Source organism: Ctenocephalides felis, unplaced genomic scaffold, assembly GCF_003426905.1.
Source record: "Ctenocephalides felis isolate EL2017-DRISC unplaced genomic scaffold, ASM342690v1 CF-g0.4_SCAFFOLD_01604, whole genome shotgun sequence".
In the NCBI taxonomy this organism is placed as follows: Eukaryota; Metazoa; Arthropoda; class Insecta; order Siphonaptera; family Pulicidae; genus Ctenocephalides; species Ctenocephalides felis.
The window spans coordinates 229,009-244,148 of NW_020537758.1; the positions used below are offsets into that span (position 1 = coordinate 229,009).

Below are 15,140 nucleotides of genomic sequence, written 5' to 3' on the forward strand. Positions count from 1 at the left end.
CGACGAACGAAATGTAAAAAATAACATTGAAATGCTTTGTATTTATGTCATTTCAATTAAAATATAAATATATATTAACAGAGTCTAAAAATCGTGCATAACATAAAATAAAACATAAATTTCTTGAAAAATTAAATCTAAAATCCATACCTTTCAGTTACAGTCCCAAAAGATTTAAAACTTAATTGGACAAAAATCCTAATCCTAACAAAACGTACACATTAGAAAATAACATAGATTTATTGCACTATCCGAACTAGCTAGTAAAGTTGTAAAATGTTGTTATAAATACAACAAGTTTAATGTTTATATTATAATATATTTAGTGCATTACGATAAACCAATACCATGAATTATTGTTTTTTCTGTTTTTAATACTAGTACAAGCAAATTACGAATACTTTTTACATTTTGTAATTTTTCTTATTGTTACTCAATTGTTATACATTTTGGCTTTTCAAATTTTATTTTTAGTATGGATCTTAGAATGAATTTTTAAAGAAATTCATGTTTTTTATTGATGTCATGCCCGATTTACTAGACAATGTACACACATGTGTAAACCTCAAATTCAGAGTATTTCTATTTAATTTAAAGTTTAATTCTATTTAATATAATTTTTATTCTATTTAATATAAATTAAAACTACAAATGAATAATGAATAAAATAAGCTTACCAATAAAGAGAATCCATAAACTTTCCTCTATATATTTCTCCAATTTTCATTCATTTTGAAAGCAAATTATTTTTTTTTCAGATACTTGATGATACATTATTTTTCACATAAACCTAGAGAAAATTTAAAATTATAGTATTATATAATATCAGAATAACATCAAATTATTAGTACAGATTTCTGTAATGGGTAAAGACTAGACTAATGTGTAAACTTTAACTAAACTATAAAATGATACAAATGATAAGATTTGTATAAATAATCAACTTAATAAATAATAATTAATATGTAGGCTTTTAGTCACCTTAATCGTATCACCTATAGTGTGGGTATAGGCGGTAATGGGTTTATTACAGAAATAAAGTTCTTGTTTTCACTAAAAACTAATCAACGCAATTTCCAATTGTTATCTTTCAAGCGGATTTATATTAATTATGATGCACCAACCAGTTTCTCGAACATGCATGGTGTATGTCCTAAAACCTAATTAAAATACTTTTTGATACAACTTTCAATCAATCTTTACCTTTTCCTTAGGCAAGTTAAAAATTCATCAAACTTTATATAATCCAATCATTAGAACTCAACTCACATATATCAACATCAAAGCAAAAAAAGTTTAACTTAAGTCACATGAGTTCTTTTAATTCTATTTAATTTTTATCCCTAAATATATTTTATGGTTTCTATTATTCCTTTCCCCAGGTGCAACAACAGTTCCTCCAGCAGAATCAACAACAATGGACCTGATTCAGTCGGCTCAAACAACGATCCAGAATTTTGTCACTTTGAAGTCAACGATGGAGGACAAACCAATCGTTTTCAAGGAAAGCGTTCACGACGAATATACGAATCGGGAGGATTTGGATAAAATACGGCAAATTTCGACCACGAAACCAACTGGTGAAAAGATAGACGAAACAGGTAAATATGAACAACTTATGAACAGAGGTGTTGTGATGTACTAAAATGCTTTGGCATATTAAATATCGACAATTTTTCTCTTTCAGAAACAAAATCTACCGATAGAAGTGTGCAGGTTGTTCTTCCACTTCAGCATTCAACCGATTCTTCAGACAGCTCAGAAAGGACAACAACTACTTCAATCACGGATGAAATTGCTATCAGTCCACCTAAAAGCAAAACCAGGTAAATTCAAATATACCCAAGAATATAAAGAATGTTTTATTTATCTTATTATTTGTTTCGCAGCCCATTAAGTGTGTCTTCAAAAGGAAGGGCCATAGATTTTTCAAATCAGTTTGACGTTGGCGAAAAGCAGAAAACAAAAATAGACGACATGAATGACATGATGTCGACAAAAAACATCATCGCCGATAAGGATAAAACGAAAATCGACAGCAAAGGTAATATTAACTATCACCACTTGCCAGCTGATGTTAAACAATGCTGTATATTGTTCAATTACGATCAAATTATTTTTGTTGCTAGGTCTTGATGATGTAAGCATGGATGATGACGATGACGACGATGTGATATCAGCAGGCGACGTTTCGAAAAGTAAATCAGAACAATCACTGGCTCGAAAACCAATACTGACCACAAATGATTCGCCAAATATGCAAGTGCATTGTATCTTCAATGGAACAACATATAAGGTAATACACTTTACAACTGATCTTTGTTTTGATCCAGATTTAAAACCATAACTTTACTGAAAATCCATTGATTAATTATTATTTGTAGCCAGGACATTCGTTAGATAAACACTGTGAAGGCATGTGCAAATGTTCCGAAGAAGGTCTTTGGAGATGTGAGCCCAGGTGTGAAGCTCCTTATGTCACAAGAACTCCTGATGGCACCCTAAACGATGTCACCACCAAAAATGAAAGGGGCTGCCGCGAAATGGCACACCCAACAGACGAGTGCTGCGCTGTCCTGGTTTGTGCAGCCGATACCACAGGTAACAACACACTACAACCCTAAAGATTGTTTAAAGATGGTTACTAAATTTTCCTATAATTTTTTCAGGCAATAATTCAACTGATGTAACATGCAATCACGAAGGTATGATTTACAAAGCTGGTGATAGGTTTCAAGTCGGCTGTGAATCGCTTTGTCTTTGTGGAGAGACGGGAACAGTGTCATGTGAACCAAGGTAAATTATCAACACAATCATCAATCAATAAATCTTCATGACAAATTATGTTTTTTCAGATGTCCCAAATCTGAATCCTCCGACAACAAAGAAAACCACTGTGTCTCAGTACAAGACCCAAGAGACTCCTGCTGTAAAGTTTTATTATGCGATGTCACTTTAGATGATGCTCATAGAGCAATCGATGATGTCACTGCACATGAAGAATCAAACAGCTTGCCACCTCTATCAGAACCATTCGCACCTCACGAAAACAAGATGCTTGGCAATAATTCCATGTACAAAATGAATGATACTGTTTTGTCATTGAATGACACTAGTATAAAAAATTCAACAAATAGTTTAGATGGTTTTATGACTGGTATGGGTATGCAGAAAGGTAAAAATAGTACTGATAAAATTAAAAATGTGCTGACTATGTCATCTGCTGAGAAGAAAGAATTGGAGGGATGTGAATACGAAGGTTATTATAGCAAAATAGTCACAATATAAAATATAAAAATGTTTACCTTACACTATATCAATTATCTCTCTTCTTAGGCAAGGTCTATGCGCCAAAAGAGGAATTTCACAAAGGCTGTGCAGAATTATGTGTCTGCCTTCCATCAGAAAAATCAACCAATAAATTTGAAGCATCCTGCTTGGCCTTATCTTGTCCAAATGCCTTTGGACTCGATGTAGTCGATCCCCATTGTCTCAGATGGGAACCGGACCCTCCAGGTTTTGAGCCAAAAGCGCCTCATTGCTGCCCAGAAAAAATGCGATGTGCAGACAATGGCACATGCACCTATAAAGGACGCAGGTAATTAATAAATTTATCCCATAAATTTTGAATAGAATTAGCCTAAACATATAAAATATTTGATTTAAATGGTGTTTTAGTTTTGAGAATTGGTCTGCAATTCCTACATCTATAACCGGTTGTGATGAGCGTTGTTATTGTGAAGGTGGTAAAGTCGATTGCCGTCCAGGATATTGCCCAGACGTAGGACCAACACCTACGTGCAAAGTAGGCAGTACAGCACGACTGATTAACCTGGATGGTGAGGAGGAAGGTGATGACTGCTGCAAGCAATGGAAATGCGAAAAGAGCAATGATGTAATAGGTAAACTTGATAAATAGACCATAATATGCTATCAAACGTAATGTGATTTAAATTATTTTTTATTCAAAAAGGTGTGATGGTGCCAAATAAAACAGGGAAAACAAGCAAGAGTCAACAAAATACAGATGCTAACAAAATGTCGAACAAACCAGGCAGTCAGTTTCCAGGTCCTTATGCACCAGGCAGTAGTGAATTGAGTAAAGATCCACCCACAAAACCGAATAAAGCTCATCAGGTAATGTCATCAATAAAGATGCATATTTGTTTTGAACATAAATTGTAAGTTTAAATATTTCCATTTAGTTCCCAGGACCGTTAGCAAATCTGCCAGGGCCTTTCAATTTAGACAACGCCATCAAACCATCACAAAAGGACAAAATTAAACCAACAACAGTAAACTATCAGGTTAATAACACAAATTATTTATCAAAGTTTGACCAGACGTTTCATATTTGCTTTTCAATCTTCTAGGACCACTACTACACATCACAGGAGGACGAAGAGGACAAGGACACTGTCTATGACTTTAGACCTGACTTGAATAATCCTGGACCTGGATATTTTAACCCGTCTGTCAGTAAAACTCAATATCAGGACTTTGACAATGAGAAAAACCATAATATGCATAATCCAGGCATTAATAATTTAGGACCTGTTATAAACTCAGGTACAGATTAAAATAGCAACTGAATAACAAGGTGATGTAACTAAAATTACTTTTTCTTTAGGTGTCAATCAGGGTCATGTATTTGGCCAGAACGAAGAACATTTTGTGAATGGACAAAATCCTATTCCTTTACCACCACCAAACCAACCAAATCATCCACTGTTAGGAGTGCCTATAAACGGACAACTTCCATCAGGTAAATATTAAAATACAGAATTAACATGATGCCAACTTAAATTTCAATTTTATTCTATACAGGTGTAAGATTAGAACATATCCTACAACATCTATCAGGAGGCGTTCAAAATGGACAGACACCACCAGGCTTTAACCCTGGACAAGGACACTTGTATCCTAATAGACCACCACAACAGGGACCATTCATTAATGGAGGTGAGAGACCACTTGCACAATAACTGTAATTTAGGAATGATGTTATATCGAACCTTCTCTGATATTTTAGGATCTTATGTTCAAGAACCCAAAATAAACGTGGTGAGCTTGGAAGCAATTGATTCACAGACTGTGAGACTTGTTTTTAGCGTCCCTGCAGTTTTAGTGGGCCTGCACGGCAGAGTGGAACTTAGATACACACCAGACAGGTATCAGTGATGCAAAATATTAAATCAAAATTATAATATACTTAATCTGGTTTACATTTTCCCAGCACAAATGGTGACATGTCGACTTGGCCATCACAGATATTTGCACCACCGGATGACTTAATAGCGACACCTCAACTAGAATTCGAACTTGGTGGTCTGAGACCCCAAACTGAATATAGGGTACGAGTCACCCTGTTGCTCAGAAGTGATGTGAGCCTAGTTGCTGGTAGCGGAAGTGGTGCAGAAATCACAAGAGTCAATAGCGATGTGTACAGGGTCAGGACTCCTGCAGCACCAGAAATCGGCAGAGTATGTAGACTTTTGTAAATGGACTTAGTACTTTTTTTTACCAACGTTTTTTCTGTTTCAGTTACCTTTCCCTGTGGTGCCTCCACATGCTGGTTTGATAAACGGACCACCATCAACAATTCCTATAGAGCCTGATTTCATACTTTTGGGCAATAATGCAACAACATTAGAAGTAAAATAACACAATATTAATATCAAATTGTAAACCATAATAATATTTATTGTTATATATTTATTTACCAGGTATCGTGGCGCAGACTGAAACCAGAAGAACTGCAATTTGTAGATGCAGTACAACTTCGTTTTAAAGAAATAGATGCCAAAGTATTTTCTGCAACACCACTAATTCACAGGTAAAAAATGACAGATTTTTACTACCTTCCATCTAAATTCTATCTTTATTAATACAATTTGTTTCAGATCTGTAACAAGATACACCATTGAAGGTCTAAAACCATCTACTTCATATGATGTAGGAATATTTTTCATACCATTTGCTGGACAAAACATAGAACTCAAAGCTGAAAACATGCTTAGGGTGAAAACTGAACGTGAAATAGGTAAAAAGATACAAACAAATGTTAGAAATATAATAATTCATTTCACTGACATCTAGTTTTCTTGAATAGATGTGTACGGTTTTGAAATAAAGATAAATGCAACCAAAATTAAATCAACAACCATGGAAATCTCTTGGTCGGGAGTCCCATATCCTGAAGATAAATTTGTTAATGTATATCGTGCTATTTATCAGAGTGAAACAGGCAAAGAAGATAGCAGGTAATATAGCTAAATTACTCATCAAATGTAAACTATTGTCTTATTTTATTTATAATTTTGTATTAAAATTTTTAAGCGTGTTCAAAGTAGCTAAAAGAGAGTCAATGGGTGGAACAATGATAAAGGATCTTAAACCAGGAACAAAGTAGGTATTTTAGGTTAAAATCTGATGAATGCATTTAACTTAAGACATATACTTTTTCTTCCAGGTACAGGCTATGGTTAGAAGCTTATCTTACAAATGGCAAGATCAAAAAGAGTGCTGTTATCGACTTATTGACAAAACCTGGAATACCACAAGACAGTCAAACAGGTACAAGTTTATAAATGACTTTTCATAACCAAATGCACAATATTAATTATGCATATTCCAGATAAATTGAGTTCAATGCCTTCCAAAAGAGACAACACAGGAGATTACTATTCCTCTTTAGTAGTTGTTGCAGTAATCGCAGCCCTGGCAGTACTGTCTACTTTAATTTTGCTACTCATACTGACCAGGTAACCAACAAAATTAATCTTAGCCATTAAAAGTATGTGAATCATACAACATATTTTTTTGTAGAAGGGGAACAAGAAGAACAGCTAGTATTACAGCACCTGCAGCAGCGGCTGTAAGAAACGCCAATGGAGAGCATAATAATAGAAAAATTACTATAGCTGAAAGCGCTTATGACAATCCAACTTACAAGGTTGAAATCCAACAAGAAACTATGAGTAAGTTGTTGTGAAATGCCTTAATATGCCCAAAATAGTTATATAAATAGCATAATTTAATAAATAAGTAAGAATTATATAAATATACCTGAAGCTATCTAAAATGCCGTGATATGTCCAGAATAGTTTTTTTATTGGCCTGATATTCAAGTATTAGCCAAAACATTAATTCACCAATATTTCTTTCCAGCCAACTTTCCATATCTACCGGAAACCAAATGTTTGAAAATAGAAACCTAAATATATGAAAATTTTAAATAAAAATTATACACAATGTAACAATAAACATAAGAATCATATGAACTACTTAGTAAATTTGAAATTGTACTAATAAAATGTATTTATTCAAAATGCTATATCCATATAAATTTATTTTTATTATACTTTAACATTAATCTAATTATGATTTTTTTTTCCAGATTTATAGAGAATATCCAAATGCATTACTGCGGCCGTGTATATAACAATATTATTAAAATTGTATATTTTTATATTATTACCAATTAATTTATAACTTATTGTAAATATATCGATACGAATGTAAGAAAAAAAAAACTATTTTAATTATTGCAGTTTTTAATTTAACTTTAACCTAAAACATACCTGTTTCATGGATATACATTTCAGAATTGATGATAATTTCAGCATGTTCCAATTACCTTTTTCAATTTTATTTATCAACTTCAATAAATACACACAATAATACCTTTCAGTTATTAACAAATTTGATTTTCATCACCAAAAATTTTAACGAATAGACGAAACGCAACTGTCAGACATCTTTGGGCTTAAAACAGTATTGCAAACAATCGTAAGATATAACAAGATCAAATACACCTAAATAATAAATAAAAATTTAATAAAAACCTAAATATTTATATTTACAACTGATTGATTGTAAAATTGTAGCACTTTGTCTCTCATTAATGTTAATTATTTATTAATAAATAATAAAGCTGTAATTCCAAATTAAATGCAAGATATTAAAACAAACTTTTAAAGAATTTATAGAATAAGTACATACGTTTTTTCAATAAGCACTTGTTCTCTAAATCAAAGAAAAGCGAGGTATAAGATGGGTATAAGTTAATTTGATCATAAAAGTTTTTAATTTAATTAACCTAAAGCATATCTGTGTTCCATGGACACAATCATACATTCCAGAATGGTACCAATAATAATTTCACCAAATTCCAATTCGATCATTAAATTATATTTATTAACATTAATAAATACACGCAAACAGTTATTATTGAATTTAAATTTTATCACGAAAAACTTTGTTTAACGAATCGCAACTGTCAAACAGATTCGGGCTACCAACAGTCTTGCCAATCAACGAATGAAAAACCGGTTATTTCAAATAAATGTACTTTGTGCAAGTTTAAACATTTATAAATATATTGATTTTAACAACTAATTGTGAACCGGAGCGCCTTCTTACTCTCAATCAGAATATAATGTCTATTAAGAATAGCTGTAATTAAAACTCGATGCTACAATGAAATATTTACAATGTCTTTAAATCTGTTTAACTTTTTATGAGTAAGACAATAAATTATGGCAATTAAAATAATTATGTTTCAATTGCATAAAAATTTCAGAACAAATAAATTATAATATTGAAACCATTTTCATGTTCTGACTTATGTAGCATTATGTATTTAATGTAAGAAAATAACTTACTTCATAGCAACTTGTATTTGATTAGATTATTAATACTTACTTAATTATAATTCATATAATTATGTATTTCAAACTGACGATTCATAAACAACAATTTGAATAATTTTATTGCTATTTGAATTTTGAATGTCTCTTAAAACAGCCCTCATAGCGTCCTCCCATTCTTGTGAATCAATATCCTTCGATCTTAAAGATTTGGTTCTTCTAGGCATACTGACCTAAAAAAAGAAACAATGAAGCCTTTTAATAATATTTTTGGGTATCTATTATTTTACTGTGAGAATCCTTTGAAGAGATGCTACATCTGCTGCATTATTTTGGGCCATCATAAGTTTCTTCAATCCTTCTGCCAATAAAGGGCCCGACATCGCTTGTGCTATTCTTCTCCAACTTTCAGCATATTGTCTTCTAATCAATTCTATAAAAGTTGATGTCAAAGCCATCCCAATTAAAATATATAAAGTGCACAGCAGCATATAATTTGGACGAGCTAAAAATAAGTAAACTAAATATAATTATAAGCCAAATAAATATTAACTTATTGTTAGTTTTATATATACAATACTTGGAACTAAGTCTCCAAAACCTATTGTGGTCATAGTTACAAAGCAGAAATAGAATCCATCAAAGAATGTCCATTCCTTTTCCCATAAAAGAAATACTGTAGCTCCTGCAGCCAAATATAAACAAAGGGCACAAATTGCTCCAGAAATGTAAAGAGCTCTTCTGACGGCAGCTTTTCTGAATGATTTTCTGCATCTTTCTAATAGGACAATTATTATTTATTAATTCATGGTATTTAGAATAAGTAATTTACATAATACTAATAATTGAATATTAATGTGTGTAATTTGCAACCCGAATTTCAATTTAGTTATTTATTTTTTAAATATCTAATAATTTTATATATAAACCTATCTACAAGCTCTCAATTTTTTGTGTAATACGTAATTTGTGTATAATGTAATTTATGTTTGTAAATAATGATTTTAGTTTACGATTGTAAGAGGCTTAGTTAAAATTAATATTGTATATTACCTTATACAATAGCTATCTAACTTTAATGACCGTATTTATTACAAATAAGTGAAAATATATGGAAACAATATTAGAAGCATATCTTATTATTCTATCTCAATATTTAGCTTCATAATCTAGAAATAATTAATTCTATCAGTTTTCTTCATAAAGCTTTGAGTAATTTATATGTTTTTTATGACAAATTTCTCATTTTCCGAACAAAAATAATAGCAATGTAGAATTAATATATAGCAAATGGGAATTAAAGTAAAGATTATCCTAATTAGATTAACAAATTTATCCTATGTAAGCCACAATGTTGAAACCACATTATCCGTTTGATATCTATTATCCGATCTTGGCATTTCACAATGTTTGAATTAACCAGAAAATTCTATTTATTAATTTTGTGTTTTTAAATTCATTTTGAATCTTTTGACACCGAAAAAGAAAATAGTATAAAATAGCATAAATGAAATTTTTTTTTCAAAAACGGCAGAACCGATTTCAAAAATTTAAAAAGCTTTCCATGTCAATTTCAATTACAAATAATTTAGTATTATTATATAAATAACTAAAATATGGGTATTTTTCACATTTTTCATTATATTTAAAGCAAAGCATTTTTTAATTTAATTATTATGTCCTGAACTAAATAAAAAAATGAAATAAATATAAGATACTAGGGGCTTATTGTAACAGAGATGGATAGTCACAAGCGTTTTTGAATAGGATCTTAAACGATATTAAAATATTTTTTGTCTCAATGTGATATGTAAACTGTTTGCAGGAGTATTATCATAGTTACTGTCCCGTAGGCCGACGCGGTAAACAGAAGTGTGCAGGCGCGTCATTTGTTTTTATATATATTAATAAATGTATAATTTTCCCAATGTATATATAATGTTACTTATTTTCTTCATTTATAGCAAAATCACGGCAAAGGTCGATTATTTAAAGCAAAAATCCACTTGCACCTAGTTAATTAAACTCTCCTGTTATACCTGGCATTGCAGGTAGATGTTTGGCCAACCTGGAGACAGCACTGGCAAATAATTTTCCCCAATCGCTCACCACCGTCAAAGTTAAAGGGATTCCAATCATCGCAAAGGGAATACAAAACAGTTGCCCCCATTTGGTCTCGGGCACTATGTTGCCGTAACCTAAAATAAAAAATAATATATAATCTAAAATTTCATATTGGGTCAATCTGGATTACATTTTACACTTCAATCAATTCTGTTTACAAGTCGAAAATAAACGCACAAGTTTACATTTGCATTAAAAGTTATCCAAGATACGCGAGCTAAATTTAAACCGGCAATAAACACGTTTTTAGTAGTTGGAAAACATAAAACTGAGAAATGTTTGGAATATATATATATAGAAAATCAAAATTAAATTATGAACGAGGCGTGAATATATATTTTATTGCATGTCTTGATGGATTAAATATTGTACTATGTAAAATAATACATACCTACATCTAGTTACTATTCTCATTCATAATTATTAAATCATTTGTATTTATATATACCATGCTATCATAGTAATGATAGTAAATAAATAAAAATGAATAAATTATATAAGATTTCCAGGGTTTATTATACCATCAAGTTTATATTAAAAATAAAATGAGAAACGTAACATTCTAACATTTTCCTTTGGGATCCAAAACCCTCCATTTGTCCGGATAACTTAATTTAACAAAAAGGTTTTCCTTATAGAAAACGCAGTCTCACAAAGCAATGACAAAAGTTACTTAGATTTATTAAAAGTCCAATGATTCATGTCAAATAGAAAATGGATTTTTAAAATTGAATCTTAGAATCATTTACTTCTCTTACCAATTGTAGTCAAGACTGTGGAAGAAAAAAATACAGCTTGTAAAATATTCCATTTTTCGCGACCTTCATTATCAGACATGTTGTCAAAGCGAAAACCTTCAGAGACAGCTTTTTCCAAGGCCTAAAATATAAAATATATAGCACATAAAACAAATTAAATAACACATAATATTTTTAATACCAGCTCATAATTTTTTAGATTGTTGTCTAGCCACAATTGAAAATTTAAACCTCTCCTAAACGTGGTACTGTTTATCAAAGTTAGGAGTTCAGATCTTTCCTTCTGCATGGTCATCATTAAAGTTTTTTGCCTTAAAGTCTCAGCTGGTTGTTCTAGTGCTCGAAAAACCTAGGAAAGAAAGAATAAATTATAACAAATACAATAGTACCCCGATTTACGAGTTTAATTCGCCTGTATCCACGCTCGCATCTCGAAGCAAACTTTGCCATATAAATACCTTGATTGCAGTCATTAATTAGTTGCAGCACAGTGGTTTATATTTATTGATTAATTTAAGAGTAAGAGTAAAATTTCATAAGAGTAAGAATAAGATTTCATAAAAGTGTAAAATTTCACGAAAAAGCGACGAATAGCTCCTTTGGCGAAACACTCGTATGCCAGGTCATTCGCAAGTCAAGTATATATTTCTATCAATGCACAATTTTATAACAAGTTTCCCACTGTTCATTATTTTTGCGTCCCCATTTATTATTTTTCAGTAGATTCACTTCTGCAGCCCTAGATGTTATGGATTATCATAACAAGGACGATTCTGAATGCGACAAGGGGGCGAAATAAGGAATGATTGCCAGTATATTTTCCTTAACTATTACTTTGTGTCTTTGGTGGCAGTTTTTTCCATTTTCCGCACGATGGATTAAGTTAAAGGGCGCACTTTATTGCCATGCATTTGCGCACATATTCTTGACCTTAAGGTGGATACGGATACGGATACATTATTACATCAAAAATATCATTAAGGGTATATATATATATATATATATATATATATATATATATATAGCTATACTTGTGGGAGCAAAGTTGTATACCTATTATTATAAATGTAGAAGGACATTTTATTAGTTTTTTTTTATAAAAATCTTTAAAAATTTGTTTAACACAAATAAAAATAAACATTTAATTGGAAAGCCATATAATTTTTCTATGATTCCGTATAATTTTTGTATATTATAATAGATTCAAAATATTTATAATGTCCATTAAGTGTACAACTTTGCTTCCGCCGTTTTGGCAACATGAATTATCCACAATAACGGCGGGAGCAAAGTTGTACACCTAATAACGCCATTAACATTCTTTCATTGGTTTTGTTAAGAATTATAAAAATCTTCATTAAAAACGTATTATTATAAGTAAATTTGATTGAATTTTCCATCAATTTATACATTTAAATAAATTGTTAAAGTGCATCAAGCGTACAATTTTGTTGCCGCCGTTTTGGCAATTCAAATTATTCACAATAACGGCGGGAGCAAAGTTGTACACCTAATAACACCATTAAACCAAATAGAACGAGATGTATAAGATATTGAATATCATTCATAAACAATTAAAGAATTTTAAATTACGATAAGATTAAAAGTAAAAATTAAATAAAATCAGTCAACTTTTAGTTAAATATTATGCAAACCAAATCAAAGGTAACACTAGTTAAAGTAAGATTAAAATAAGATTTTTGTTCTAAAGTATAAAATACAAAATATAACTAGAAAAAAGTTAATTCCACAAGTTGTGTTAAAACATACACACAAACTAACAAACACTTTTTATACAATTTATAGAAAATCTTTTTACAAAAAATATCGTTGTTAAACATAACTAAGTCAATTGTCAGTAATTAAACAAAATATCATGAGCTTATAAAGAGATTGAAGTATTTTGAAATGAAAATATGAACAAAATGAGAAAAAAAATAAAAATATTTGTCCCTGCCGTGACAATGTTCGCGACATTGCCGTGACCAGGATTCGAACCTGGGTTACCACGGCCACAACGTGGGGTCCTAACCACTAGACGATCACGGCTATCAGGGACTACGAAAGAGAGCGAGAACTCGTACATTTATACGGGTCTAGAGTAATGGCGAACGAACATCTGTACTTAAAATTATAAAGCATTTGTAAAATGATAATGATGATTCATATTTTTTAACGATAATCTATAACATATTATTATTATTTTTATTTCCAATTTGATTCAATTATATCTCAGGTATATTATGAATTATTTTACTAATGAAACTAATGGACTAGATGTTAGTCGCCTTAAAACGAGTTGCATCGGTATCCCAACATGTGTAAAAAAGCGACTTGCTCAATAAGAAATCAATATATTATACATGAGTGATTTATTAGAGCACAATATCTAATTTTGTATACAATGTAGACGAAAAATTGTAGACTTTTATACGTTTTGTATTACAAAAAAAAACGGCTTGACACATTTAAACATGTAAAATCGGTTACAGCAGTTTGTGAGAAAACGTCGACGAAGAGCAAAAACCAGACACAATTTTTCCAAATTTGGTCTCATTCGATTCAGAATGGTTTGTAACATCGAGAAAACGTAAAATTGCAAATCGGATTTTTTGGAAAAAAAACTTGTGGAAAGTTAAATTGATATGCACGGCAGACATATATACGAAACTAAGTCGTTCAATTTACAAGACTCCGTGGCGCAACGGTAGCGCGTCTGACTCCAGATCAGAAGGTTGCGTGTTCAAATCACGTCGGGTCATTGATTTATTTTTATTTACAAAAATTTGATTTTTAATACAAAAATAGTAAAATTATTATGTAGTAAGCGTACGATTTGATTGGTAGTACCAAAACTCCTTAACAATAGATTTTATCCAAACTATTCACTTATTAATTTAGCCTAATTAATTTCGTCCTACCAAATTCCATCGATCCCGAAGAGCTTAATGTATCAAACTTCGGTCCTTTATTACACATTTGGTAATACAATTATTACATTAGTTCCGGTTCCACCTATAAGATTAAAAAAGTTTCGTGTTGATATATAAACATCACAAACTTTTTTTATGCCTTATATTTCCAGTTGGCGTCAACTTTACTTCCGTTGCCAAAATAGACGAATAAGCATAAATAATACATTATAATATATTCTCACGAACACATCGCCAGGAATTTTACATGCATGTAGCCTGGTGACTGGCACCAGGAGCAAAAAGTTTCTACAATTATGAAATATGATAAACACTTTGTGTTAAACACCTACAAAAACATACATACTCACACACAGTAATTTGATCTTATTTATCACCCACTTGAACTAAAGTGTGATTTATGAGTTAATATAAAGAAATTTATGCATTATGCTATAATTAAAATGTATGACGACTATAATCTTCATTTAATTAATTCTGTATTGTTCAAAATAATTAAAAAACTCGGTGGTGCAAGTGGCATTTTGCCTTAAGGCAAGAATTAATTCAAAAATTCAGTTTTAATATACAAGCAAAATGGCTAACTGTTTATAAAAAATAAAGATTTTCTTTTACTACAAGATATTATTCATATAAATTATATAGTTGTAATAATAATAAAATCGAAGAAAAAA

General features: G+C 30.8%; 2 protein-coding genes and 2 non-coding genes across 4 annotated transcripts in view; 2 read left to right on the plus strand and 2 right to left on the minus strand.

Annotated features, from left to right (window-relative positions):
* Window positions 1-862: 862 nt before the first annotated feature.
* The window catches only part of LOC113372679 (putative epidermal cell surface receptor), a 16,350-nt gene continuing 2,072 nt past the window's right edge, over window positions 863-15,140 (plus strand). Inside the window, exons 1-25 of the mRNA XM_026613033.1 lie at window positions 863-866; window positions 1,383-1,601; window positions 1,688-1,826; window positions 1,890-2,044; window positions 2,130-2,296; window positions 2,385-2,601; window positions 2,670-2,796; window positions 2,856-3,259; window positions 3,337-3,598; window positions 3,679-3,902; window positions 3,974-4,137; window positions 4,206-4,307; window positions 4,374-4,569; window positions 4,631-4,765; window positions 4,828-4,962; window positions 5,033-5,171; window positions 5,237-5,483; window positions 5,545-5,655; window positions 5,727-5,836; window positions 5,904-6,043; window positions 6,113-6,263; window positions 6,340-6,408; window positions 6,473-6,576; window positions 6,638-6,764; window positions 6,829-6,980. Of these exons, the coding sequence (XP_026468818.1) occupies window positions 863-866; window positions 1,383-1,601; window positions 1,688-1,826; window positions 1,890-2,044; window positions 2,130-2,296; window positions 2,385-2,601; window positions 2,670-2,796; window positions 2,856-3,259; window positions 3,337-3,598; window positions 3,679-3,902; window positions 3,974-4,137; window positions 4,206-4,307; window positions 4,374-4,569; window positions 4,631-4,765; window positions 4,828-4,962; window positions 5,033-5,171; window positions 5,237-5,483; window positions 5,545-5,655; window positions 5,727-5,836; window positions 5,904-6,043; window positions 6,113-6,263; window positions 6,340-6,408; window positions 6,473-6,576; window positions 6,638-6,764; window positions 6,829-6,980 (4,000 nt within the window). The remainder of the gene's footprint in view (window positions 867-1,382; window positions 1,602-1,687; window positions 1,827-1,889; window positions 2,045-2,129; window positions 2,297-2,384; window positions 2,602-2,669; window positions 2,797-2,855; window positions 3,260-3,336; window positions 3,599-3,678; window positions 3,903-3,973; window positions 4,138-4,205; window positions 4,308-4,373; window positions 4,570-4,630; window positions 4,766-4,827; window positions 4,963-5,032; window positions 5,172-5,236; window positions 5,484-5,544; window positions 5,656-5,726; window positions 5,837-5,903; window positions 6,044-6,112; window positions 6,264-6,339; window positions 6,409-6,472; window positions 6,577-6,637; window positions 6,765-6,828; window positions 6,981-15,140) is intronic.
* LOC113372434 (TWiK family of potassium channels protein 7-like) lies at window positions 8,630-11,862 on the minus strand. The gene is made up of 6 exons (XM_026612764.1): window positions 11,715-11,862; window positions 11,534-11,654; window positions 10,691-10,849; window positions 9,232-9,429; window positions 8,942-9,156; window positions 8,630-8,884 (listed from the first exon to the last, which is right to left on the minus strand). Exons 1-6 carry the CDS (start codon window positions 11,829-11,831, stop codon window positions 8,735-8,737), a joined length of 960 nt encoding a protein of 319 aa, XP_026468549.1. The 5' UTR covers window positions 11,832-11,862; the 3' UTR covers window positions 8,630-8,734.
* On the minus strand, window positions 13,511-13,582 carry Trnah-gug. Its single transcript has one exon. It is a non-coding gene; the product is annotated as a tRNA-His (tRNA).
* Window positions 14,224-14,294, plus strand: Trnaw-cca. The gene has a single exon. It is a non-coding gene; the product is annotated as a tRNA-Trp (tRNA).